Source organism: Desmodus rotundus, chromosome 2, assembly GCF_022682495.2.
Source record: "Desmodus rotundus isolate HL8 chromosome 2, HLdesRot8A.1, whole genome shotgun sequence".
NCBI classification, from domain to species: Eukaryota; Metazoa; Chordata; class Mammalia; order Chiroptera; family Phyllostomidae; genus Desmodus; species Desmodus rotundus.
In genome coordinates this window covers 108,282,068-108,309,291 of record NC_071388.1, presented here as the reverse complement: position 1 = coordinate 108,309,291, position 27,224 = coordinate 108,282,068, and the positions used below count along the sequence as shown (strand labels likewise).

The 27,224-nt window shown below is 39.3% G+C and overlaps 1 protein-coding gene across 3 annotated transcripts in view; it reads left to right on the top strand.

Moving 5' to 3' along the window:
• The window catches only part of UGGT1 (UDP-glucose glycoprotein glucosyltransferase 1), a 213,073-nt gene that overhangs the window by 82,443 nt on the left and 103,406 nt on the right, over positions 1 to 27,224 (top strand). For all 3 annotated transcript variants that reach the window (XM_053918537.1, XM_053918538.1, XM_024569684.3), the window contains exons 14-17: positions 480 to 599; positions 3,995 to 4,080; positions 9,392 to 9,527; positions 14,964 to 15,095. In XM_053918537.1, the coding sequence (XP_053774512.1) occupies positions 480 to 599; positions 3,995 to 4,080; positions 9,392 to 9,527; positions 14,964 to 15,095 (474 nt within the window). The remainder of the gene's footprint in view (positions 1 to 479; positions 600 to 3,994; positions 4,081 to 9,391; positions 9,528 to 14,963; positions 15,096 to 27,224) is intronic.

Sequence of the window (27,224 nt, the reverse complement as noted above, 5' to 3'; positions counted from 1 at the left end):
TGCTCTATATCCTTGCCTACACTTGAATCTTGATGAACTTTAAAATTTTTTTCAGTTTAATGAGTGTGAAATTTTATTGTGCTTTCAGTTTATATTTCTCAGATAACTAGTGCCAATGTACATCTTTCCTTGTGTTAATTTCCCATTTGAATTTCTTCTGTAAATTTCTTATTCATATTCTTCACTAATTTCCATTTCTCATATATTGCTTGCCTTTTGTATTGATATGTTAACATTTCTATACATATTCTTGATGCTAGTCCTTCATCACTTTTGTAGGTTGCAAGTATATTTTATTCTTGGCTTATGTTTTAGTCACTCATTTTTCTACTTGATGTTTATATTTTTGAAAATGGTCTGTTCCAGTGTAATTCTTCTTAAACTAATTTAAAGTCTTCTAATTTTTTTTCTGCAAATTTCACTAATGGTGACTAAAATATATGTACCAGGTTCTGTTTTGTTCTGTTTTGTTTTTCTAGTGGATCAACAATCTGGAGGTTGACGCCAGATATAATTCATGGCCTTCCAGTCTACAAGAGTTGCTTCGACCCACCTTTCCTGGTGTTATCCGGCAGATAAGGAAAAACTTGCATAACATGGTGAGTAAAACTCCTTACTGTCTGGATGTGAGTGCTGTGTCTGCCTTGCCTTCTATCCTAGCTTTTTGTCATGTCTAGAATGTTCACTTCTCTCCTTTACCAACCACTTCTCCCCATAACTACCACTATTAAATATAGTCTATTTCTAGCACCATATTCACACTTGAAGGATTTTGAAATGTATTAGTTATTTGTAGGGCTGTGAGATGTCAGTGTGTTAGCAAATGCTTCTCATCCTTAACCTGAAGATTTAGACGGTGTTATTTTAGTTTTAAGATAGTTCTCCTTTTTAACTTATGCTGCTGCTGTTTTTCTTGAATATCTTAATCCCTAAAATTTAATAGTTGAATTTATTCCTTTAAGTGAATCTTTATGTCACCTTCTACTTGTTATTTCTTATTTCATTGCTTTAACTAGAGGGTTCTTAGTTGGCCCTCTATTTCCCTCTCATTTCTTTCTCTTGCCTTATTAGCTCCTAAAGAGATAAAGGGCAGGTTAGTGCCAAGGCTGGCTTCCACAGTACTTTCAAGGGACACTGTCATCTATACTTTTTTTACTCTTGAAACCTCTTTTCTTTCCCAGTTAAAATTTCAGTGTTTCTCCTTACCATATATCTGAACTTTGTTAAGTGAGATAATATTTTTTAAAGCACATGAAAACTTAATGATAGCTATTATTGTCTAAAAATTGAAATCTAAGTTCCAGCCAAGATGGAGGCATAGGTAGAAACCCTTTGCTTCCTTGCACAACCAAAAGCAGGATAACAACCGATCTAAAATCAATCAACACAAGAAGTGCCAGAAAATCAAACTGTGAGGAACTCCGACAACCAATGAATTAAAGAAACAGTCAATCAGAGCAACTGGATGGTAAGGCAGTGGACAGAGAGAACCCTCAGCGAGGTGGCGCACTGTGCGGGCAGGGCTGGTTGAACGGGAAACTGAGACTCAGAGCTGACTGTGGACTACGGTGGTTGCCAGGGTGGGAGAAATTCCCAGTCTCACAGGAGAGTTCATTGGAAAGTGGGGCTAGAACTGCACTGTTCCCTCTCTGGCCCCTCCCCCACAGGCAGCGCTGCAGTGAAGCAAGGACAGTGGCCCTGCCCTGGTGAATACCTGAGGCCTTGCTCCCTTACAACTTAACAGGTGCGCAGAGACAAAGAAATAAGGCCCAAATGAAAGAACAAAGCAAAACTTTAGAAAGAGAGCTAAGTGATGAGGAGATAGCCAATCTATCTGATGGAGAATTTAAAGTCCTAGTAATCAAAATGCTCACAGAACTGCTTGGGCTTGACCGAAAAATGAAAGAACAAATGAAAGATACCCAGAATGAAATAAAGCAAAATATTCAGGGCACCAACAGTGACAGGAAGGAAACCAGGACTCAAAGCAATGATTTGGAACAAAACAAAGAAGTACACATCTAACCGGAACAGAATGAAGAAACAAGAATTCAAAAAAGTAAAGAGAGACTTAGGAACCTCTGGCACAACTTTAAACTTTCCTATATCTGAATTATAGGGGTGCCAGAAGGAGAAGAACAACAGCAAGAAATTGAAAACTTATATGAACAAATAATGAAGGAAAACTTCCCTAATCTGGCAAAAGAAATAGACTTTCAGGGAGTCCAGGAAGGCCAAGGAGTCCCAAAGAAGTTGGACCCAAAGAGGAACACACCAAGGCACATAATCATTTAGTTACCCAAGATTAAAGATAAGGAGAGAATCTTAAAAGCAGCAAGAGGAAAGGAAAGTGTCACCTACAAAGGAGTGCTCATAAGATTGTCAACTGATTTCTCAGAAGAAACATTGCAGGCAAGAAGGGGCTGGAAAGAAGTATTTGAAGTCATGAAAGGCAAGGACCTTACATCCAAGATTCCTCTATCCTGCAAAGCTATCATTAAAATGGGAGGGCAGATAAAGTGCTTCTCAGATAAGGTCAAGTTAAAGGAGTTCATCAGCAGCAAGGTCTTATTATATGAAATGTTAAAGAGACTTATCTAAGAAAAAGAAAATCAACACTATGAACAGTAAAATGACAACAAACTCACAACTATCAACAAATGAACCCCCCACCCCCGCCAAAAAAGGAAAAAGAAAACAAAAACGAAGCAAACAGCTAGAACAGGAACAGAATCAGAGAAATGGACATCACATGGAGGGATTTCAGTGGGGAGGGGGAAGGGAGGAATAGGTGGGAAAAGGTAGAGGGAATAAGAAGCATGATTGGTAGGCATAAAATAGACAGAGAGAGGTCAAAAATTGTATAGGAAACAGAGAACTCAAAGAACTTGTACAAACATGGACATGAACCTAAGGGAGGGGGCATGCTGGATGGTTGGGGGGTGTAGGGCGGAGCGGAGATAAAGGGGGAAAAATTGAGAAAACTGTAATAGCAAAATTAATAAAATATACTTTAAAAATAATAAAATTTTGACTTGGAAAAATAAAAAAATAAAAATTGAATTCTAAATGAATTCTGAATTCAGAGATCCTTAGAAATCTAATGTGAATTTTTAGTGTGGGAGCATTAATAAAACTTGGGTTTTTTAAAGTGTAGTAACAGAGTAGGAGTTAGCAATCTGGACTATAACTCCCCTTTCACTAGCATAGACCATAAGAATACCCTGTATCCTTTTAATGCCACATTCTTTGAACTAAAGGGAGGGTTACTGCTAGTAATATGATTCTTGTCTTATGTGGTTCAGGAATAGCTGGAAAAATATGGCCTTCAAGTGTAAAGATTAAGGGTATTTCTATTGGCCCAGGGACATGTTGTTTATTTATTTATTTAATTTTAATGTTAATTTTTTCAGTTTCATAGCATTTATTTTGTGCTGGGCCCAAAACACATAAAGGTAAATGAGACAGGGTCCCTGACCCTGCAAAGGGTCACATCTGAGAGATGGGGGAGAGCAGGAGGACAGTGTTTGGGCTTCACACAAGCCTGGGTTGATTTCTGGCTCTATCCTGGGTAAGCTGCTAACCCTTCTGAGCCTTGGGCTCCTCGTCTATAGAACAGAGATAATTCTAACAGCATGTGCAGAGTAACCTGTGGTAAGGACTGACTGGTACATGCATGAAGTGCTGATCATGCAAGATAGCTGGGTGACCACTGAGAAATAAGCTGCAGGGTGCTTAGGGCTGTACTGCCAGCGTGCACAGAGCCACTGAATGAGGAACAGGCAGGATGCGGCTGGCAGGGGATGGTAGTGGGAGCAGGTGACATTTGGGTGGGGTATTAAAAGATATGTAAAAACTGTCTAGGCAGAAGAGGACAGGCATTCCAGGCAAAAGGAAGGACACCAGCAAAGGTCCAGAGGTGGGAAAGACAGGCCTATTTGGAGAACATTTTAATAGATGCCATTTCATGTGTTCCTTTTTCTTTCCCCTACAGGTTTTCATAGTTGATCCTGCTCATGAGACCACAGCAGAGTTGATTAGTACAGCTGAGATGTTCCTTAGTAATCATATACCACTGAGGTAATACTGGTATTGGTTTGATGAGATATCTAATTAAGCTGAAGGTTTTTTTGTCATTCTTAAACTCAATTATGGTACTACTGAATTGTAGGATAATTAATAGTGGTTATTGTTAACGTCAGCTTTATCTTTTGCTCAGTATGAGGCCAGTTTCTTTTGGGGTAAAGAATTTGATTCTCAGAAATAGAAGCTTACTACCATTGAATTATTAATAAGGAAGTTGTACAAAAATAGTTTGTGGTCTGAGCTTGCCATTTCCAGTGAAAGGGAATTTTCCTAAGTGAATGTCTGTATCACAAAGCCTATTTTCATTTTCAGTGGACTTAGAGAGCTTTGCCAACAACGTTTGTTAGACTGTCAAGGACTAAAAGTATAGTATATAGCATTTTGTACATGCAAACAGACACACTTATTTCATTTGTGTTGCCAAATATACCAACAGGGTACTTGAGTGGCTGGGATTCCACTGTGTCTTTGAAGAACAATGTTTTAAGATTTTACATATGTGTTAAGATATTCTCACTTATGTTCTGAATAATATCTGGTAATTTTACATGTTGACAAAGTTTGAATTCTTAGAAGAAATGGAAACAAGAAAAGAACTCTTTAGCTAACAAATGTTACTGTGTGTTGCATACCCAGCAACTGAGCTAAATTCTGCAATGCTATATAAGGCACAATTCTACCTTCTTGGAAAAAATACCATGCATATTTTCAGATACTTTAAAAAAAGAAGATATTTAATCTACTATTAGGTTATGTCCACCATTGAATTATTAATAAGGAACTTGTACAAACATAGTTTGTGGTCTGAGCCTGCTTTCCAGTGAAAGGGAATTTTTCTCAGTGAATGTCTGTATCACAAAGTCTATTGTCATTTTCTGTGGAGATTAATTGTAAGTTCTTTCGAATTTCAAGGAAAGAAAAGGTTTTAGACTGAGATATTTGGGCATGACGAAGGTTTCATGGAAAAGTTGAATTTCAGATAGGCTTTGAAGAAAATGGAGGGTTTTTATTGATAGAATAGCAGAGATTTTGAGTTTAATAAAAAGTTTTAAAAAGATTTTATTTATTTATTTTTAGAATGGGGAAGGGAGGGAGAAAGAGAGGGAGAGAAACATCCATGTGTGGTTGCCTCTCACGTGTCCCCAACTAGGGACCTGGCCCATAACCGAAGCATGTGCCCTGACTGGGAATCGAACTGGTAACCCTTTGGTTTGCAGGCCTGCACTTAATCCACTGAGCCCCACCAGCCAGGACATTGAGTTTAATGAAATTTTTCATTTAAAACATGAATACTGGTTAGATGGAGGAGTAAACTACTGGATTACAGCCAGAGCTATGTTTTGATTAAAAGGGAAATATAAGAACACAGAAGAAGTTGGCTCTTGGTACATAGTGGGCACTAATTTATTGAATTGCACTGAGGGACAAAAAAAAAAGGAACGTGGTCTTCAGATTGCAGTGGTAAGTGAGAGGAAGACACTTAACTCACAGGCAATAGAGAGGCGTGTTGTCAACAGTTGGTAGAGAGCCTCAAAACAGACAGGCTGTTGCTTTAGTCTTTGAGTTGATACGGCACATACACTGAGTTGTTGATCTGGTCAAGGAGAGGAGGGGACAAATCTGAGAGACTCCCTAGTGATACTTGATGAGGGAATGGGAGAAACAGTGTAGCTACCAAAAACTCATACTCTTTATAGAAGTTGGAAACTCGGGAAGGGGAGATATTTTGTGAGGAGATAATTAGGCCCTAGTCCTTATTTTTGTTTTCATGAGAAATAATATTTAGGTTGTTTTTGCCTGGAGTCTACTCATGATTTCTGTCATAGTGGGATTTTAAAAAACAAAGAGAGTTATCATCTAAAAACAAACCCTCTCGCCAACCCCATCCACATATGCACACATTATGCATAAACCTCCTGAGAACTTGATGTTTAATATATGTTTTAATTTTCTTCTTCTACATTTAGGCTATAGATTTTTAAAAATTAATTAACCTGTATTGATAATGTTATTATTAAAAGTCCATAGTTTACATTAGGGTTCATTGTTTGAGTTTTATACTATACGGGTCCTGACAAATGTATAAGGACATACTTCCACCATTACAAATTCATATAGATTAGTTTCACTGCCCTAAAAATCCCTTCTTCTTCACCTATTTGTCCCTCCCACCCTCATTCCCTATAATCCCCTGACAACCACAGATCTTTTTTTTTTTTTTTTAATTTTTATTGTTATTCAATTACAGTTGTATGCCTTTTCTCCCCATCCCTCCACCCCACCCCAGGTGAACCCACCTCCCTCCCCCACCTCCACCCTCCCCCTTGGTTTTGTCCATGTGTCCTTTATAGTAGTTCCTGTAATCCCCTCTTCCCCCTGTGCCCGCCCCCACCCCCCCCCCCCCCGCCTTGGCTATTGTTAGATTGTTCTTAACTTCAATGTCTCTGGTTATATTTTGTTTGCTTTTTTCTTCTATTGATTATGTTCCAGTTAAAGGTGAGATCATATAACTGTCTCTGTGGTTTTGCCTTTTTTCAGAATTACAGCATACAAGGGGGTACCCCCCAAAACAGAATTATCTTCTGGAGGCCAGGCCCCTTGTAGTATATGCTTCTCCATTAGGTCAGTGTTCTAGTAGCCTATCTGTATCAGTGTACTAGCTGGCATTGTTGTGAGAGGCTGAGTTTGGCTTCAGTGAGTTTTTTTTTGAAGACTCAATGCATTTGCCATTTCATGACAGGTGATTTAGGAGTGCACCTGCCCACATTGTGCTGAGTGTTCAGCAGACCTAAAACAGCATGACCTATGTGCCCCACCCTCCCTATTCACCTGATCTCTGCTACAAGTGACATTATTTTTGTTTCCCTGGATGAAAAAAGTCCTCAAAGGGAAACTCTTTGCCAATGTGGAACAGGTGAAACAAAAAATGGCAGAAGCACTAAAAGGCATCAAAATTGTTGAGTTCAAAAACTGTTTTGAACAGTGGAAAAAATGTCTTGATAGGTGTGTATTGCATCAAATGGAGAGCACTTTGAAGGTGACTAAAGTTTAAACATGTAAGAATAAATACACAATTTTTAATAAATTAATTCCCATTTCTTGGGGTGTTCCCTCACCTATATAACTTCTTCAGATTGTCTTTCACTTTGTTTGCGTTTAAGATTTGTCCATGTCTTTTTGTGCTTAATAGCTTATTTCTTTTTCTGACTGAATAATGCTCTGTTATATGGATGTACCATGGGTATTTTTTGTTTGTTTTTTATTTTTTTAATGCACTCATCTGTTGACAGACATCTTGGTTACTTACAAGTTTGGGCAGTAAAACTGCTATAAACAGCTGTCTTCAGCATTTGGTGTGATAGTTTTCAGTTCATTTGGGTAAATATTCAGGAGCACGATTGCTTTATCTAATTGTAAAATTATGTTTAGTTTTATAAGAAACTGCCAAACTGTCTTTCAAAGTGGTTGTACCATTATGCATTCCCACCAGCAATGAATGAGAGTTCTTGTTGCTCCACACCCTCACCAGCATTTGGTGTTGTCAGTGTTTTCTATTTTAGCCATTCTAATAGTTATGTCTCATTATGGCTTTAATTTGAAATTGCTTAATGATATGTGATGTTGAGCATCTTTTTTTACATATTTATCTGCCAACTGTATGCCTTGTTTGGTGAGGTACCTATTCAGAATTTTTGCCCTTTTGTAACTGTATTTTTTATTGTGAGTTTTAACAGATCTTTGTATATTCTGGATATTAGTTCTCTATCAGATATGTGTTTTACACAGATTTTCTGCCAGTCTGTGGCTTGTCTTTATTTTCTTAACAGTTTCTTTTGTAGAGCAGAAGTTCTTAATTTAAACGAAGTCCAAATTATCAATTATTTTTTTGTCATGGGTCGTGCTCTTTTTGTTAGATCTAAAAGTCATTGACAAACTCCAGATCACCTAAATTTTCTCCTATTTTATTTTCTAGAAATTTGATATTTCTGTATTTTGCATTTTTATATATGATCCACTTTGAGTTCATTTTTGTGAAGGTTACAAATCTCTGCTTAGATTTAGTATTTTGCATGTGGATGTTCAGTTGTTTCAGCACTATTTATTGAAAAGACTGTCCTTTCTCTATTTAATAGCTTTTGATCCAAATATGGTAGTTACTGGCCTGTATTGGACAGTGCAAGTTTTCTTCCCCCTAGCCTTTAGATGTGTTTTGGTACACCTTTGTGCTTTATTCCTTCATTTAAAATTAAAAAATGTAATACACTCTAACCTTATTTGTAGCTTTTTGGTGAAGGATGATAGTGGATGTTTTTAGTGCTTTTTCATTTACTCATGATTCTTATATTGCCTATGTTACATCTGAAAATCCGTCTCCCTTTTTTATGTATTTTCACATTCTGAAAATTTTCACGTTTCCTAATTTTTGCTTATAACAGAATAAAATCGTTATGTAAAACTATAGTAATACCCATCATGTCAGTAAAGGTCTCATTCCACAATGTGGAAACAGCTTGCTTTAACAGATGAAAGTCTAAGCCACCTTTGGGAACCTGCTTTTTATTCTATATGTGATGAATGCCTTTGCCAACCATATTAATAGAGGAGGTCGTGAACTGTGTTTTTCAGTTGTGAATGGTTTCTGTCTGTTAGCTAAAATATTTGTGTGGGGTACTTTTTCCTGGTTGCATTCTTTTTAAAAAATCTTTTCAATCACAGTTTACATTCAATATTATTTTGTATTAGTTTCAGGTGTACAGCATAGTGGTTAGACAATCATATACTTCACAACATGTTCCCCTGATATTTTCAGTCCCACCTGGCCCATATATAGTTATTACAATATTATTCACTATGTATCCTGTGCTGTACTTTACATTTCCATGACTGTTCTGTAACTACCAATCTGTACTTCTGAATCCCTTCATCGTTTTTTACCTAGTCCCCCAACCCCTTCTCTTCTGGCAACCATCAGTCTTTTCAGTTTTGTTTATTCATTTATTTTGTTCTTTAGATTGTACTTATAATTGAAATAATAGGGTATTTGTCCTTCTCTGTCTGACTTACTTCATGTGGATTCTATAGATCCATTTATACTGTTGCAAATGGTAATTCACTTTTTTTTTGTGGCTGAGTAGTATTCCATTGTGTAAATGTAACACAGCTCTTTTATCCACTTGTCTATTGATGGGCACTTGAGCTGTTTCCATAGCTTAGCTGTTGTAAATAGCACTGCAGTGAACATAGGTGTTCGTTAACCTGTTGCATTCTTTGAAATGTTTTTTAAATTTTTTCTTCTTTCCCTCAGAATTGGTTTAATCTTTGTGGTTACTGATTCTGAAGATGCGGATGGGATGAAAGATGCTGGTGTGGCTATTATGAGAGCATATAATTATGTTGCCCAAGAAGTGGATGGTTATCACGCCTTCCAAACTCTGACACATGTATGTTTTCATTCAAAATGGCAAATAATTTTTTAAGTCTAACTTACTTTAAGAATCAATATGTGGTAAAGGGATTCAGCAGTTCTGTAAAGAGAAAAAAGTAAGAAATTATTCACACAAACTTTGTGTTTTATATTTCAGGAGTTGCTTTTATTGATTCATTGATGTTAATAATAGATTGCTGTGATTTTAGCTAAGACAATCTTCCTTGGGAGCCCTACTAATGTATATTAATTAGTCTTCTGCCTTCTGGTGATTTGAAATTACTAATTAATGTCTTTTGGTGAATGTTATGTTCTCAACTTGTCTAAAAAATGTTTGCTTTTTTCCCCCTTTAAGACCATCATGATATTTTCATTAGGATTCAGTTTACTATTCAAGTCATAAAATTCTTATTGTCTGTTTTCTCCATTTTAACTGAAAATTTAAAAATGTCCAATTTTTGTGTATGTTTAAGATATTGCTCAAATTCAAACAAATAACTGTCCTTATTTTTTGCTATTTTTAAATATAAAATACTTCACATTCAATACATTTAAAATTATATTCAGAAGAAGTAACAATTCTTTTGTTTACAGATTAGTGATAATTATTGGAAAGCCATCTTTGAGGGAATTGATTTTCACCACCTTTATCTTACCTATAAACATGAAGTCAGTGTGCTATTTACTATGTTTGTTATGTTTATTTTTTATAATTCAGTCAGGGGTATTTTTTTAATAGATAAAATGCATTATTTATTTGGCTAACATTTTCCAAAGACCCACCATTTACCAGACCTGGTATTAGATATGTGGGATACAAAGAAGAGTAAGATATCACCTGTGTCCTTAGAGATCTACTGGGGACACCTCCAAAGAGATGTTTTAATATAGTGTTGGAAGCACACCTGGCTATAGCAGCACTAGGATCTCAGACCACTATGGATGGCCATGGGCATGTTTTATGGAGTGGGAAGTTGTCCCAGCTGAGTGTTGGAGGAAAAACTGGAGTCAGTGGAACAATGGCTACAAAATCAGAGGTAGTGATTCTAAGCTATTAGTATGGCTTGAGTGAGAGCAGAGTGGAGAGGGGACCCTGATCATTGAAGCCATTAGACTAGGTAACAGATGTCTAGTTCACAGAATTTAAACTCCAATTAAAAACATCATTCTGATGCATGTATAGAAATGAATCTGATGAAGGTAAAGAAAGTGGCAGGGATACCAGTTCATGAGCTATTGCTGTGATCTCTTGAGCAATGATAATGGTGGGAGTTAGCATTAAGACTAGGGAGAATGAAATAAGTTCAAAAGAAGTTGCTGAGGATAGTAAGTATTTTAAAGTCTGCTTTTAAAAATTTTTCCCCGGAAGGAAGGAATGCAGCAGGCGGAAAACTTGGAAATAAAAGGCCAGTGATCCCTTCCACCGAGAACATACTTTTTTCCGAGGAACCACAATTGTATGGATGTGGGTAGACTTTTTACACGGGGACAAGTTCTTCCAGCATTTTTACCTGCACGTTCCGAGACAGTTGGGCGCATTGGTCCTTTCAGCAGAAACTGCCTTAGGAACTTAACCTTTTGTGGCTCAGGCATGCCAAGACAAAAAAAAAAAAAAAAAAAAAAAATTGGCCCAAATAACAGAACACTTCAAAGCTCCAGAAAAAAATACAACTAAGTGAGGAAGAGATAGGCAACCTATCAGATGCACAGTTCAAAACACTGGTAATCAAGATGCTCACAGAATTGGTTGAATCTGTTCGAAAACCAGATGAAAAAATGAAGCCTATGCTAAGAGAAGCAAAGGAAAATGTACAGGGAACCAATAGTGATGGGAAGGAAACTGGGACTCAAATCAACGGTGTGGACCAGAAGGAAGAAAGAAACATCCAACCAGAAAAGAATGAAGAAACAAGAATTCGGAAAAATGAGGAGAGGCTTAGGAACCTCCGGGACATCTTGAAACGTTCCAACATCCGAATTATAGGGGTGCCAGAAGGAGAAGAGGAAGAACAAAAAATTGAAAACTTATTTGAACAAATAATGAAGGAGAACTTCCCCAGTCTGGCAAAGGAAATAGACTTCCAGGAAGTCCAGGAAGCTCAGAGAGTCCCAAAGAAGCTGGACCCAAGGAGGAACACACCAAGGCACATCATAATTACATTACCTAAGATTAAAAGAAGCTGAGAATCTTAGAAGCAGCAAGAAATAAGGACACAGTTACCTACAAAGGAGTTCCCATAAAACTGTCAGCTGACTGCTGCAAAGAGACCTTACAGGCAAGAAGGGGCTGGCAAGAAGTATTCCAAGTCATGAAAGGCAAGGGCCTACATCCAAGATTACTGTATCCAGCAAAGCTATCATTTAGAATGGAAGGGCAGATAAAGTGCTTCTCAGATAAGGTCAAGTTCAAGGAGTTCATCATCACCAAGCCCTTATTATAGGAAATGTTAAATGGATTTATCTAAGAAAAAGAAGATAAAAAATAGGAACAGTAAAAATGACAGCAAACTCAACAGTTATTAACAAACACACCTAAAACAAAACGAAAAGCAAACTAAGCAAACAACTAGAACAGGAAAGAATCACAGAAATGGAGATCACATGGAGGGTTATCAACAGGGGAGTGGGAGGGGGAGAGAGGGGGGAAAGGTACAGAGAATAAGTAGCATAAATGGTGGGTAGAAAATAGACAGGGGGAGTGTAAGAATAGTATGGGAAATGTAGAAGCCAAAGAACTTATAAGTATGACTCATGGACATGAACTAAAGGGGGGGGATGTGGGTAGGAGGGTGTGTGCAGGGCGGAGGGGAATAGAGGGGGAAAAATGGGACAAGTAATAGCATAATCAATAAAATATATTATTAAAAAAAATTTTCCCCCCTCATAGATATTTGAAGGAAAGGATAATATGAATTTTCATTTCTTTTTGTTTTAATTGCAAAAGTAAAATAAAATTTTGTTACAAATTTTTTTCAAATATTAAAGTGTATCAGTTAAAAATTTTTTCTCCCTTCCCTAATCCTGTGTCTTAAGTTAACGACCATTACAAGGTCACATTGTATCCTTGTGGCTATTTAACCATATATCATAGACATGGTTTTGTGGGTTTTTTTAGTCTGCTTTTTAAAAACAGGGATTATGCCATAATATATTTTGCAGCTTGTTTCCTCTAAACATCAAGGACATGAGATCTTATTTCAAGGAATACTAATAAATTTTCAGATCTTTAAAAATTTAATAGAGTTTTGCACTTGGGACAATATGAATATGAACTGATTGGGTCATTTTAGCAATATGTAGTTTCTAACATAAAAAGGCATCTTTGAGGTATATGGAAAAGAGAATTGCTATTTCCATTTGACCCCATTTGACTTTTAAAGAAAAATGGTCATGGTTTCCTCTACATTTAGAAATCTTTTGTGAGAACCAAGATGGAGGCGTAGGTAGACACACTGCACTTCCTTGCACAACCAAGAGAAGGACAACAACAATTTAAAAACAACCCCCCCTCCCCCAGAAATAACAGAAAATCGAACTGCACGGAAGTCCGACAACCAAGGAGATAAAGAAGAAACATTCGTCCAGACTGGGAGGAGAGGCGGAGATGGGCAGCTAGGGTGCACAGGACTCGGGGCAACGCTGCCCGATCCAGAGACGTGGTGGATTGGGGGACCAACGGGGCAGGCAGTGCGAGATCGCTAGCAGACCCCGCACCCCACATTCGTGCATAGATGAACCGGAGAAACTGCGGGGGAGCAAAACAGACCATGCAACCCAGGGCTCCAGCTCCGGGAAATAAAGCCTCAAACCTCTGACTGAAAACAAGTGGGGGTTGAAGAGGCAGCAGGTGAAACTCCCAGCCTCACAGGAGAGGTCGTTGGAGAGACCCACAGGGGCCTAGAGCGTGCACAAGCCCACCCACTCAGGAATCAGCGCCAGAGGGGCCCAGTTTGATTGCAGGTAGCAGAGGGAGTGACTGAAACCCAGCATAGAGTGGAGCAAGCGCCTTTGCTCCCTCTCGGCCCCTCCCCCACATACAGCCTCACAGCGCAGTGACCAGCATTACCCCGCCCCAGGGAACACCTAAGGCTTCACCCCTTTACTTCACAGGCACACTGAGACCAAAAAAAAAAAAAAAAAAAAAAAAAGCTTAAATGGAAGAACAGATCAAAGCTCCAGAAATAAGCAGCGAACAGATAGCAAACCTATCAGATGCACAGTTGAAAACACTGGTAATTAGGATGCTCACAGAATTGGTTGAATTTGGTCGCAAATTACATGAAGAAATGAAGGCTATGCTAAGAGAAACAAAGGAAAATGTACAGGGAACCAATAGTGATGGGAAGGAAACTGGGACTCAAATCAACGGTGTGGACCAGAAGGAAGAAAGAAACATCCAACCAGAAAAGAATGAAGAAACAAGAATTCAGAAAAATGAGGAGAGGCTTAGGAACCTCCAGGATATCTTGAAACATTCCAACATCCAAATTATAGGGGTGCCAGAAGGAGAAGAGGAAGAACAAGAAATTTAAGACTTATCTGAACAAATAATGAAGGAGAACTTCCCCAGTCTGGCAAAGGAAATAGACTTCCAGGAAGTCCAGGAAGCTCAGAGAGTCCCAAAGAAGCTGGACCCAAGGAGGAACACACCAAGGCACATCATAATTACATTACCTAAGATTAAAAGAAGCTGAGAATCTTAGAAGCAGCAAGAAATAAGGACACAGTTACCTACAAAGGAGTTCCCATAAAACTGTCAGCTGACTGCTGCAAAGAGACCTTACAGGCAAGAAGGGGCTGGCAAGAAGTATTCCAAGTCATGAAAGGCAAGGACCTACATCTAAGATTACTGTATCCAGGAAAGCTATCATTTAGAATGGAAGGGCAGATAAAGTGCTTCTCAGATAAGGTCAAGTTCAAGGAATTCATCATCACCAAGCCCTTATTATAGGAAATGTTAAATGGATTTATCTAAGAAAAAGAAGATAAAAAATAGGAACAGTAAAAATGACAGCAAACTCAACAGTTATTAACGACCACACCTAAAACAAAAAGAAAAGCAAACTAAGCCAACAACTAGAACAGGAACAGAACCACAGAAATGGAGATCACATGGAGGGTTATCAACAGGGGAGTGGGAGGGGGATAGAGGGGGGAAAGGTACAGAGAATAAGTAGCATAAATGGTGGGTAGAAAATAGACAGGGGGAGGGTAAGAATAGTATAGGAAATGTAGAAGCCAAAGAACTTATAAGTATGATCCGTGGACATGAAGTATAGGGGCAGAATGTGGGAGGGAGGGAGTGGCCGGGATGGAGTAGAGTGAAGGGGCGGGAAATGGGACAACTCTAATAGCATAATCAATAAGTATATTTAAAAAAAAATCTTTGTTATAAACACTGTGGTTTTTGAATTTAAAATTCTTGTTGTTTAACTGGTTTTTCTTTCTTCAGATATATAACAAAGTAAGGACTGGAGAAAACGTAAAAGTTGAACATGTGGTCAGTGTCCTGGAGAAGAAATATCCATACGTGGAAGTGAATAGTATTTTGGGGATTGATTCTGCTTATGATCAGAATCGGAAGGTAGATATTCTTTCACACTTCTCATTTCACTGCAACACTGTACTTTTCTTATCTTCTTTTTTTTTTTGAGTTTGTTGTTATTGGTGGTGGTGGTTAATGTATTGATATTTAGGTACTTAGCATTTAAACATTTTGAAAACCAGATCACTTTTATGTGTTTGCAAATGTAGTTTATATTTCAGTTTTGCGAAGATATCATTGATGTCTAACTGGCATATTAAGTATTAACTTGAAAAGCCATTTCTTTTCACATAGAGCAATGATAGTACCTGTGTGATACATGAGTTCTGTCCAGAAAAAGTCCAGCCATTGTTAGTACAATGAGAACAGGTTACATGACATCAATATTACCTGGCAGCTTAGGAGAGTAGACTGGAATGTGCATGTGTGAAAAATGACAACTTCATGCTACTAATCAGTGGGAGTGGTAGACACCATTGAGTGAGCGTGTGTAACTCTGTGGAGTCCCATTCAAAATGAGTTAGTAGAGCAATGAATCTGCATCAAATTTTGCGTTAATCCTGAATGTTCTTCCATGCAACTATTTGGATGATGCAGAAGGCCACAGCTATTGGCAACTGGTAATTGGCAGATTCATCACAACAATGCATCCACTCATGCATCCCGTCTCATGCAGAGAGTTTTGCAGAAACACCAAATCACCCAGGTGACTCAGCCCGTCCAACCCAGCCCAGATTTGGCACCCTATGACTTCTGGGTTTTCCCCAAAATCAAATCGCCTTTGAAAGGGAAGAGATTTCAGACCATCAACAAGACTCAGGAAAATATGACAGGGCATCTGATGGTGACTGGGAAAACTGTGACATCCCAGAGTGCCTACTGTGAAGGGGACCAAAGGTGTCATTGTCCTATGTACAGTGTTTCTTGTATCTTGTAACTTCCTCAATAAATGTCTCTATTTCTCATATTACATGGCTGGATACCTTCTGGACAGACCTAATATGTTCCGGGTACAATCTATTGGAAGTATGATGTATGATTGCTAGAATACCAGGTATAGCTTAATGTGTATTGTTTATAGTTGTTCAGGATCAAGACTGAAATCTTAAGAAACGTAATGAACAGAATTACAAAATGTGGATTTAGAGACATATTTTTAAAATTTCATTTAAAGATAGTAGTGTTTCTTGAGCTATATTAAGTATAGTAAAGGGCTCCTGCCTATTGCAGGTAGGAATGAGGTGGTTGGTTTCTTGAATATAAATGTTATGGCAATGAATCAAAGTATATTTCTAAAATATTTTAATTTAAAACAGTAAAAGGGTATTTGTTTAACAACTTTATTCCTTTTTTCAAGTGAAGGACAAGGCCTTCGGCTTTTCTATTTGTAAAGAAATTAGCTATCATTTCTTTAGAAATTCATACTCAAAATGAATTTTTTCTAATTTCTCTTTCATCTGGGTACAGAATCCTTTGAGATTTTCATAACCTTCCTTCCTTTTTTGTAGTTGTCCACATCTACTTCAATATCAGCTGTTTTTAGTTTTTTACCTTTTTCAGTTTTTCTAGTCTTTCAATTTGTTTTCTTGCGGAGCCCAACTTTTTCTATTTGCACTCACATTTTATTGGGTGTACAATATTAGATTATATTGTTTTACTAAGAAAAATAGGTAGTTGGGGACAGACACACTGATATATGGTAAACATACAGCTCAAATGAGGGGAGCAAATGTATGGGGTTGCAGACATCCTAGAGAGTAGCTAACCAGTGTAGGAACTGAGCATGCTTATAGAAAGTCTTTGATGTATTGGACTTCAGTCTAGATGGAGGTGTAGGTAGACATGCTTTGCCTCCTCTCACAACCATAACAAGGATCAAACTAACTTCAAAACTAAAGACAACTACATTGCCAGAAAATTGAACTGTATGGAAGTCTAACAACCAAGGATTTAAAGAAGAAATATTCATCCAGACGGCTAGGAGGGGTGGAGCTGGGGTGGAGAGGACATGGTGTGGCAGAGACAAGGTGGTAGCATTGAGGCAGTGGTGAGGCAGTGGCAGTGGCTGGTGGAACGGGTAGTCCCACATTCACGTGTGGCTGACAAAAACTGTGAGGGACACCTGGGGAGCTAGCAATACCAACCCCAGGCTGTACCATGTAGCCCAGGGTTCCAGCGCCAGAAAAATAAAGCCTCGTAACTTCTGGCTGTAAAACCCAGTGGGGGTTGAGGTAGTGGAAGAAACTGCCAGTCTCTCAGGAGCGGCTGGTCTGTTTAAAAGACCTGCATGGTCCTAGAACATACACAAATGCACCCATTTTGGGATTCAGCAACAGGGCAACAGATAGAAGGGTGCCAGTTGTATATGGGAAGTATGGGAAGTGTATGGAAATAGGGCGAGAGCCAACCAAGCAGATTGTTCCCTTTCTGACCACTTTATAGTTCATAGTTTTGATCTTCTTTTTCTTAAATGAGCCCCATTAACATTTCATATAATAATGGTTTGGTGATGGTGAACTCATTTCGCTTTTTCTTGTCTGGGAAGCTATTTATCTGCCGTTTTGTTCTGAATGATATCATTGCTGGGTAGAGCAATCCTGGCTGAAGGTCCCTGCTATTCAAGACTTTGAATATTTCTTTCCAGTTCCTTCTAGCCTGCAAAGTTTCTTTTGACAAATCAGCTGACAGTGTTATGAGAACTCCTTTGTAGGTAATTATCAGCTTTTCTCTTGCTGCAGTTAAGATTCTCTGTTTATCTTTTTTTTTCCTCCAATTTTATTGTTATTCAAGTACAATTCCCTGCCTTTTCCCCCCACCCCAGCCCAATCCACAGCCCTCCCCACCTCCCTCCCGTTTCCATCCCGCCATAGCCCCCTGTTATTGTCCATGTGTCCTTTATAATTGTTCCTACACACCCTTCACCCTTTGCTCTGAAATTCCCTCCCCTCTCCCCTCTGGTCACTGTTAGCCAGTTCTTAATTTCAGTGTCTTTGGTTATAGTTGGCTTGTTTGTTTGTTTTGTTGATTAGGTTCCTGTTAAAGGTGAGATCATATGGTATTTATCTTTCACCACTTGGCTTATTTCGCTTAGCATAATACTCTCCAGTTCTATCCATGCTGTCGCAAAGGGTAGGAGCTCCTTCTTTCTTTCTGCTGCATAGAATTCCATTGGGTACATGTAGTATAGTTTTTGGATCCATTCATTTACTGATGGGCACCTAGGTTGCTTCCAGTACTTGGCTATTGTAAATTGTGCTGCTATAAACATTGGAGTGCATAGGTACTTTTGGATTGGTGTTTCAGGGTTCTTAGGTATAATCCCAGCAGCAGAATTGCTGGGTCAAAGGGCAGGTCCATTTTTAGTTTTCTGAGGAAATTCCATACTGTTTTCCACAGTGGCCTCACCAGTCTGCATTCCCACCAACAGTGCACTAGGGTTCCCTTTTCTCCGCATCCTCTCCAACATTTGTTTGTGGATTTGTTTATGTTGGCCACTCTGACTGGTGTGAGATGGTACCTCATTGTGGTTTTAATTTGCATCTCTCTGATGGCTAGTGATGCTGAGCATCTTTTCATATGTCTCTGGGCTCTCTGTATGTCTTCCTTGGAGAAGTGTCTGTTCAAGTCCTTTGCCCATTTTTTAGTTGGGTTGTTTGTCTTCCTGGAGTGGAGTCGTGTGAGTTCTTTATATATTTTGGAGATCAGGCCCTTGTCTGAGGTATCATTGGCAAATATGTTTTCCCATACTGTTGGTTCTCTTTTCATTTTAATGCTGTTTTCTTTAGCCATGCAGAAGCTTTTTATTTTGATGAGGTCCCATTTGTTTATTCTTTCCTTTATGTCTCTTGCTTTAGGGGACATGTCTGTGAGGATGTTGCTGCATGGAATGTCTGAGATTTTCCTGACAATGTTTTCCTCTAGGTCTTTTATGGTGTTATGACTTATATTTAAGTCTTTTATCCGTCTTGAGTTTATTTTCGTGTATGGCGTAAGTTGGTGATTGAGTTTCATTTTTTTGCATGTAGCTGTCCAGATCTCCCAACACCATTTGTTGAAGAGGTTATTTTTGCTTCATTTTATGCTCCTGCCTCCTTTGTCAAATATTAATTGTCCATAAAGACTTGGGTTTCTTTCTGGGCTCTCTGTTCTGTTCCATTGGTCTATGTGCCTGTTTCTATGCCCGTACCAGGCCGTTTTGATGACAGTGGCCTTGTAATACAGTTTGATATCAGGTAGTGTGATCCCTCCTGCTTTGTTCTTCTTTCTCAAAATTGCTACAGCTATTCGGGGTCGTTTATGGTTCCATATAAATTTCTGAAATGTTTGTTCTATATCTGTGAAATATGTCATGGGTACTCTAAGAGGGATTGCATTGAATCTATAAATTGCTTTGGGTAGTATGGCCATTTTGATGATGTTAATTCTTCCAATCCATGAGCATGGTACATGCTTCCATTTGTTTCTGATTTCCTTAATGTCTTTCTTCAGTGTTGTATAGTTTTCTGAGTACACGTCTTTTACCTCCTTGATTAGGTTTATTCCTAGGTACTTTTTATTCTTGTTGCTACATCAAATGGGATTTTTTTCCTGATTTGTGTTTCTGCAGTTTCGATGTTGGTGTACAGGAATGCCTTTGATTTCTGAGTATTGACCTTGTATCCAGGTGTTTTGCCAAATTCATTTATTAGGTGGAGTAGTTTTTTGGTGGAGTCTATAGGATTTTCCATGTACACTATCATGTCATCTGCATACAGTGATAATTTCATTTCCTCCTTTCCAATTTGGATGCCTTTTATTGCTTTTTCTTGTCTGATTGCTGTGGCTGGGACTTTCAATACTGTGTTGAATAGGAGTGGTGAGAGAGGGCATCCTTGTCTTGTTCCTGATCTTAATGGGAAAGCTCTAAGTTTTTGTCCATTGAGTATGATGTTGGTTGTAGGTCTCTCGTATATGGCCTTTATTTTGTTGAGGAATGCTCCCTCTAATCCCACTTTGTTGAGGGTTTTTATCATAAATGGGTGCTGTACCTTATCAAATGCTTTTTCCGCATCTATTGATATGATCAAGTGGTTTTTGTCTTTGCTTTTGTTTATGTGAGGTATTATGTTTATTGATTTGCGAATATTGTACCATCCTTGCATCCCTGGGATGAATCCCCCTTGATCATGGTGTATGATCTTTTTAATGTGTTGCTGGATGCAGTTTGCCAATATTTTGTTGAGAATTTTAGCATCTATGCTCATCAGCAATATTGTCCTGAAATTTTCTTTGTTTGTTATGTGTTTATCTGGTTTTGGGATTAGTATGATGGTGGCTTCATAAAAAGAGTTTGGGAGTCTTCCATCAGTTTGGATTTTTTCGAATAGTCTGTGAAGAATAAGGGTTAGCTCTTCCTTAAATGCTTTGTAGAATTCTCCTGTGAAACCATCTGGTCCAGGGCTTTTGTGTGTTGGGAGTTTTTTGATGACTGCTTCAATTTCTTCTGCTGTTATTGGTCTGTTCAGGTTTTCTTCTTCTTCTTCATTCAGTTTGGAAGATTATATTTTTCTAGAAATTTGTGAAATTCACCTAGGTTTTCAAATTTCTTGGCATACAGTTCTTCATAGTAATTTCTTACAGTCCGTTGTATTTCTATGGTATGAGTTGTAATCTCTCCTCTTTTATTTCTCATTGTGTTTATTTGGATCCTCTCTCTTTTTTTCGTGATGAGCCTACTTAAAGGCTTGTTGATTTTGTTTATCTTTTCAAAGAACCAGCTCCTGGATTCATTGATCCTTAGAATTGTGCTTTCAGTCTCTATGTCATTTAACTCTGCTCTGATCTTGGTTATTTCCTTCCTTCTGCTTGCTCTGGGCTGTCTGTGTTGTTGTTCCTTGAATTCTTGTAGGTGTAGGATTAGGTTGTTTATTTGAAATGTTTCTGTGTTTTTCAGCTAGTACTGTATTGCTATGAATTTCCCTGTCAGGACTGCCTTCACTGTGTCCCATAAGTTTTGGGTAGTTGTGAGTTCATTTTGGTTTGTTTCCAGAAACTTTTTGATTTCTTCCATAATCTCGTTCTTGACCCATTCGTTGTTTAATAGCATACTATTGAATCTCGATGATTTTGAGTGGTTTGGGGTTTTTTCCTTGGCGTTGGTTTCTAGTTTCAGTCCCTTGTGGTCAGAGAAAATGCTTGTTATGATTTCAATTTTCTTGAACTTGTTGAGGCTTGTTTTATGTGCTATCATGTGTTCTACCTGTGAAAATGTTCCATGTGTATTTGAAAAGAACGTGTATTTTGCTTCTTGGGATGAAAGTCTCTATACATATTAATTAAGTCCATTTCATCTGGGGCATTATTCAATGCCACAATATCTTTGTTGATATTTTGTTTGGAAGATCTGTCCATTTTTGACAGTGGGGCGTTAAAATCCCCAAATGTGTTGCTTTCAATATCTTTTTTCTAGTCCTCCAAGATTTTCTTTATGTATTTGAATGCTCCTATGTTGGGAGTATATATATTTACAAAGTTTATATCTTCTTGGTGGATTCTTCCTTTGAGTATTATGAAGTGACCTTCTTGGTCTCTCTTTATGGCCCTTCTTTTGAAGTCTATTTTGTCTGACATGAGTATAGCTACCCTGCCTTTTTTTTCCTGTCCGTTTGCTTGGAATATTTGTTTCCAGCCCTTCACTTTCAGTCTGTGTAGTTATTGTATTGGAGTTGGGTGTCTTGTAGGCTGCATGATTGTGTGGGTCATGATTTCTTACCCATTCAACTATTTTATGTCTTTTGATTGGAGCATTTAATCCATATACGTTTAAGGTTATTATTGATAGGTTCTTATTCACTGCCATTTTTTCGTACCTGTGTTCCTCTCTTTCTCACTCTTTTTTCCTTTTTTAAAACAGTCCCTTTAGCATCTGTTGCAGAGTTGGTTTGCTGGAAGTGAATTCTTTTAGACTTCTTTTGTCTGTGAAGCTCCTTATTTGGCCTTCTATCTTGATTGAGAGCCTAATTGGGTGAAGTAGCCTTGGTTGCAGGCCTCTGGTTCTCATTACTTGGAATATGTTTTGCCATTCTCTTCTGGCTTGGAGGGTTTCCATTAAGAAGTCAGCTGCTTATCTTATTGGGGCTCCCTTGTATGTTACTTCTTGTTTCTCCCTTGCTGCCTTTAAGATTCTGTCTTCCTCTTGGAATTTTGTCCATTTCAATTATGATGTGTCCTGAAGTAGGCGTCTTTGGGTTCCTCTTGCTTGAGAGTCTCTGAGTTTCCTGGATTTGTGTGACTTTTTCTCACATCAAATTTGGGAAATTTCCCATCATTACTTTTTCAAGGTTTTGTATCCCTTGCTCTTCTTCTGCTTGTGGTATCCCTATGATATGGATATTTTTATGGTTTCATGTTGTTCTTCATTTCCCTTAATCCCTCTTAATTCTTTCTGAGCCTCTTTTCCTTTTCTTAGTCTTTCTGGTTGTTTTTTTCTACCTTGCCTTCCAGCTCACTGATCCGATCCTCTGCTTCAGTGAGCCTGCTTTTGATTCCTTCTACTGTGTTCTTCAGTTCAGAAATCGTATTCTTCATTTCCTCTTGGCCCTTGTTGATAGTTTCTATTTCCTTTTTCATGTTGATATAGTTTGCAGTGAGTTCATTGTGGTTTCCCTGTAGTTTCTGGTAATTCTCTGTGAGCTCATTGAGCTTCTTGTTAATAATTGCTTTGAACTCATTATCTGATAGTTGACTTGCCTGTGTTTCATTCAGCATTCTTTTTGAGGCTTCCCCCTTTCCTTTCATTTGGGGATTGTTTCTTTGTCTTCCCATTGTTTGTGAGACTCTTCTTGTTAACCTCTGCTTCTTAAATGGATCTCTTCTGACTCCTGGGGTTTATGGTGTGAACTTCTATGGTAGAATGCCTGCGGGATTCAGTGGTGCCATCTCCTTAATCTCCTGAGGTTGCTGGTCTTGGGCTGCGGTTTCTGTTGGCTCTGTGTATGTCTTTGTTTTTTGATTGTTGTTGGTTCTTTCTTTGATGGGTCCTTCCCATCAGCTGGTCATGATGGTCAGTCTGTCCACCACCTCTTGTTTTCTGTTGTGCAGGTGTGGGCAGGTTGTGTTGGAGCTGGTTCTTCCATGTGTACAAGGTTTTGAGGCTTTTCTCTTGACCTTGTTCAGTTGTTTGTTCTGAGTAATTTTCCACCATTTAGTTGTATTTCCAGATCAGTCCTGGGTTGAGGTTAGTGTAGCTTCCACTCCCTCCTTCAGTTTCTTCCATTGTTATCTGTTGGTGGTTCCTGTGTTGGTAGGTTTCCTCTTCCAGCATGTGTACTGGTCTTAACTGCTCCCACCTTGCAATTTCTCTGGAGTAGCAGGCTGAAATTTGTTTCACTGTCTCTGTTGTTAGGATGATCCCTGTTTGGGTCTAACTCTGGTCTTTTCACAGCTCCAGGTTTTATTGTCTGACCTGGGGGAAAAGAGGAAAAAAAAAAAAAAAGAAAGGAAAAGGGAAGGAAGGAAGGAAGAAGGAATAATAAAGGAAAGGATGGAAGGAGAAAGGACCAAAAAAAAGATAGAAGGGAAGAAAGGTAGAAGGAAATTAAAAAATTAAAATAAAAAAGAAAGGAAGGAGAAAGGAATAGAAAAGGAAAGAAAGGAAGAAGGAATTAAAAAAATTAAAATTAAAAAAAATAAAAGAAGTCAGGAAGAAGGATTAAAAAAGGAAAGGAAGGAAGGGCGGTTGAAGGAAAAAAAAAAAAAGGAAAGGATTGGAAGGAATAAGGAATTAAAAAAAAAAGCCTTTTGCTGGCTTTAAACTGGTCAGGCTAGTTCTGCTGGTCATCCTGTCTGCGGTCAGGCCTGGAGGGATTGGTTTCGCTTTTCTCCCTTACTGAGCCTCAGTCTTCGCTGTTGTCCAGCCTCCAGTCCAGTTCTTCAGTGCCCTTGTGTTCCCCGCCTAGGCCTTTGGTCCACCAGTTGCGCTCTCCTTGGGATGCACCAATTAAGGGCATCTCACACTCTACCATCTTGTTCGTTGCTCTTGTAGTTGCTAGGGACTCTCAGTGCCCCTTCAGGGTAGTTCAGCCCCTTACTGAATGAAGTCTTTTCTCTGCCTGCCATCTCCCCTAGCCTTGTAGTTCCCCTCTGCTAGGCATTTGGCCTTACTCCTAGAGAGCCAGTAGGCCCTGCAGGTCTCTGTGCGGGGGCTCGGTGGGAGGTGTTCTATCCCTGGTGCTTTAGTCCTGGGCGCCCGTGGCAGCCAGGCCACTGATCGCTGATGGGGGTACACGAGGACCCAGGGCTTCCGGCGTGGTGCCCGTGGTAGCTGGGCACTGATCGGCGCGTACACCTACTGGTGCTTTGGATGTGCGCATCTGTGGCAGCCGGCTGCTGATCTGGTGTGCAGCGTACAGGGCTACAGGAGTGGGGGAGTAAGAGGCCACGGCTGCTGTGGAGAATTCTCCAAACAGCTGCTGTGTGCCTCTTTTTTCTCTTTTTCTTTTCAAGAATTCCTGCTATTTAAGCCCCAGATCCAAACAAGCACCTGGCGTCTCACAGAGCCCAGCTTGGCTCTCTCCCAATAATCTTGCCGCAGACCCAGCAGGCATCTGGCCTGGGGCTTCAGCTGCCCTGGTACCTTGGCTGGTCCCAGGGACTTTATTGTCCTTAAGGACTCTTCTTACTGTCTGATTTTTCAATGTCCTCTATAATTTTTGGTCTCCAATCTTCATATGTGCTGGAATACCGTTGGCTGTTTGTTCTGTTCCTCAGAAGACCAGCTAGGTGTTTCACTGGTGCCCAGGAGGAAGTGGACTCTGCTCCTACCTATCTTGCCACCATCTTCCTTGACCCTCTCTTTATCTTGAATGTTTGGCATTTGAATTATAATGTGTCTTGGATTGGGCCCCTTTGCATCCATCTTGTTTGGGACTCTCTGTGCTTCCTAGACTTGCGTGTCTATTTCCTTCACCAAATTAGGTAAGTTTTCTTTCATTATTTTTTCAAATACTTTTCCAATTTCTTATTATTTTTCTTCCCCTTCTGGCATCCCTTGATATGAATGTTGGAACACTTGAAGTTCCCCAGAGGCTGCTTATACTATCCTCTCTTTTAAAATTTTTTTTCTGCTTTTTTTTTTTTTTTTTGCCTACTTATGTTCCAAATCGTTGATCTGAGTCTAAGCTTTATTCATTCTACTGTTTTTTCCCTGTAAATTGTGGCACAGACTCTCCTATCACGCAAGCTGGGTATTCAAGGAGTGTCCTTTGTTTGGGCTGTGCACATTCTCCTCTTGTAGTTGAGCCTTGGTTGCTGTTACCAGATCAATGGGAGGGATTTACCCAGGCCAGTCAGTTGAAAGGATTGGCTGTGACCCTTGACCACCATCCAGGGAGGATCAGCTGTGCAGGGGCAGGGTGGTGGTGCTTTGATGTGACCTGTAGCTGTCCACTTCGTACACAGGTCATGGGGTTTCCTGGATGGTGCAGGCCAAGGTCAGCCTCTACCTTTTTTTGCCCAAGGCCACCCTGCCTGAGCTATAGAGAAATCTGTGATTGCTCCTACTTGTCTGGGCTTGCAGATTCCCAGGTGAAGCCAAGCTGTGAATCTAGGCTGACTGTTCCTAGTACAGTGCCTGGGGCTACTTACCAGGAGGTTCGGGGGCTGGGGGCTCACTGAGACCAGCTATTGCTTGTTTAAAAGGATTTAAGAAGTTGTGAAGCATGAACCAAGACCAGCCATTCATATGGAAAAGGTACTGTTAACAGGTGTAAGATAGGTGGGACAGAGCCCTGGGATCTTCAGTGTGGTGCAGTGTGAGCCAGGTTGATGGAGTCTCAGATATAGCGCCTGCCTGCTGGCTTTGTGGCTTTGCCTGCCTTTCTGTCTGGTAGAAAGCTGTCCCTCAGCTCTATTCTTGATGCCAGATACTTCAGGTTCTCCCTGCATGCCACTGGTGCCTTTGAAGCTGTTACCCTGGTCCTGGAGCTCAGAGGGAATGAGTCTGAGTAACTTTGTGTGTGGGTTCTTTAAGAGGACCTGCTTGGGACTCCAGAAGTTTCTCCCACTGACTCAATCTATGCTGTTTTTTGCAGCCACACGTTATGGGGACTTATCTTCCTGGCACTGGTAACCTGGGCTGGGAGGCCTGGTGTGGAGCTGGGATTCCTCGCTCCCAAGATACCCTCCTGAATTTTTATCCACCCATGTGTATGTGGTAGCAGCCCATTTTATGTCTCTGCTCCTCCTACCTGTCTGGATGGATGTGTTTTCTTTAATTCCATAGTTGTCATACTTCCTTTCAACTCGATTTATCCCAGTTCTGAGTGATGGTTGTTGTATAATTTAGTTGTAATTTTGACATGTGAGGAGGTGAACTGTGTTTACCTATGCTGCCATCTTGACTATAACTCCAGGCCTTATGTTTTCATATTTAATCTATTTTCTGTTAATTTTTGTGAGTGGTGTACGATGGGGGTCCATTTTCATTTTCCTGTGTGTGTTTTTAAACAGTTTTCCCAATACCATTTATTGAAGAGACTATCTTTTCCCCATTGAGTATTCTTGGTTCCCTCGCCAACATTAGTTGACAATATTTGCATGGTTTTATTTCTGAATTCTGTTTTTTATTCTTTTTTCTTCTATTTGCTTTATTTTTTAAGTATTTTTTTATTGATTACCTATTAGTTTTCCCAATTTTTTCTCTCTTTATCCCCCCTCCGCCCTGCCCCCCAACCCTCCAGCATCCCCCGCCTTAGTTCATGTCCATGGGTTGTACATATAAATTCTTTGAATCCTCTGTTTCCTATACCATTTTTATCTCTCCCCATCTATTTTATGCCTACTAATTATGCTTCTTCTTTCCTGTATCTTTTCTCATCCATTCCTCCATTCCCACTGAAATCCCTCCATGTGATGTCCATGATTTCTCTGTTTTCTTCCTTCTACTTGCTCTGGGCTTTGTTCTTCGTCTTCTTCTTCTTTTTTTCTTATATGATTACTAAGTTTAATTCAACTGTTGTACCCAGTTCTGCCTTGTGAAAATAACAAAATATTCTTATCAAAATTACATTGTCATGTAAGTACAGTTTTGTTGTTTTTGATACAGCTCTAGAAAAAAGTTGGCACCAAATGCAAATAAAGTTTTAAGGCTTAATAAAAATACAGACTGGTAATTTTCTCAATGCAGCTTAG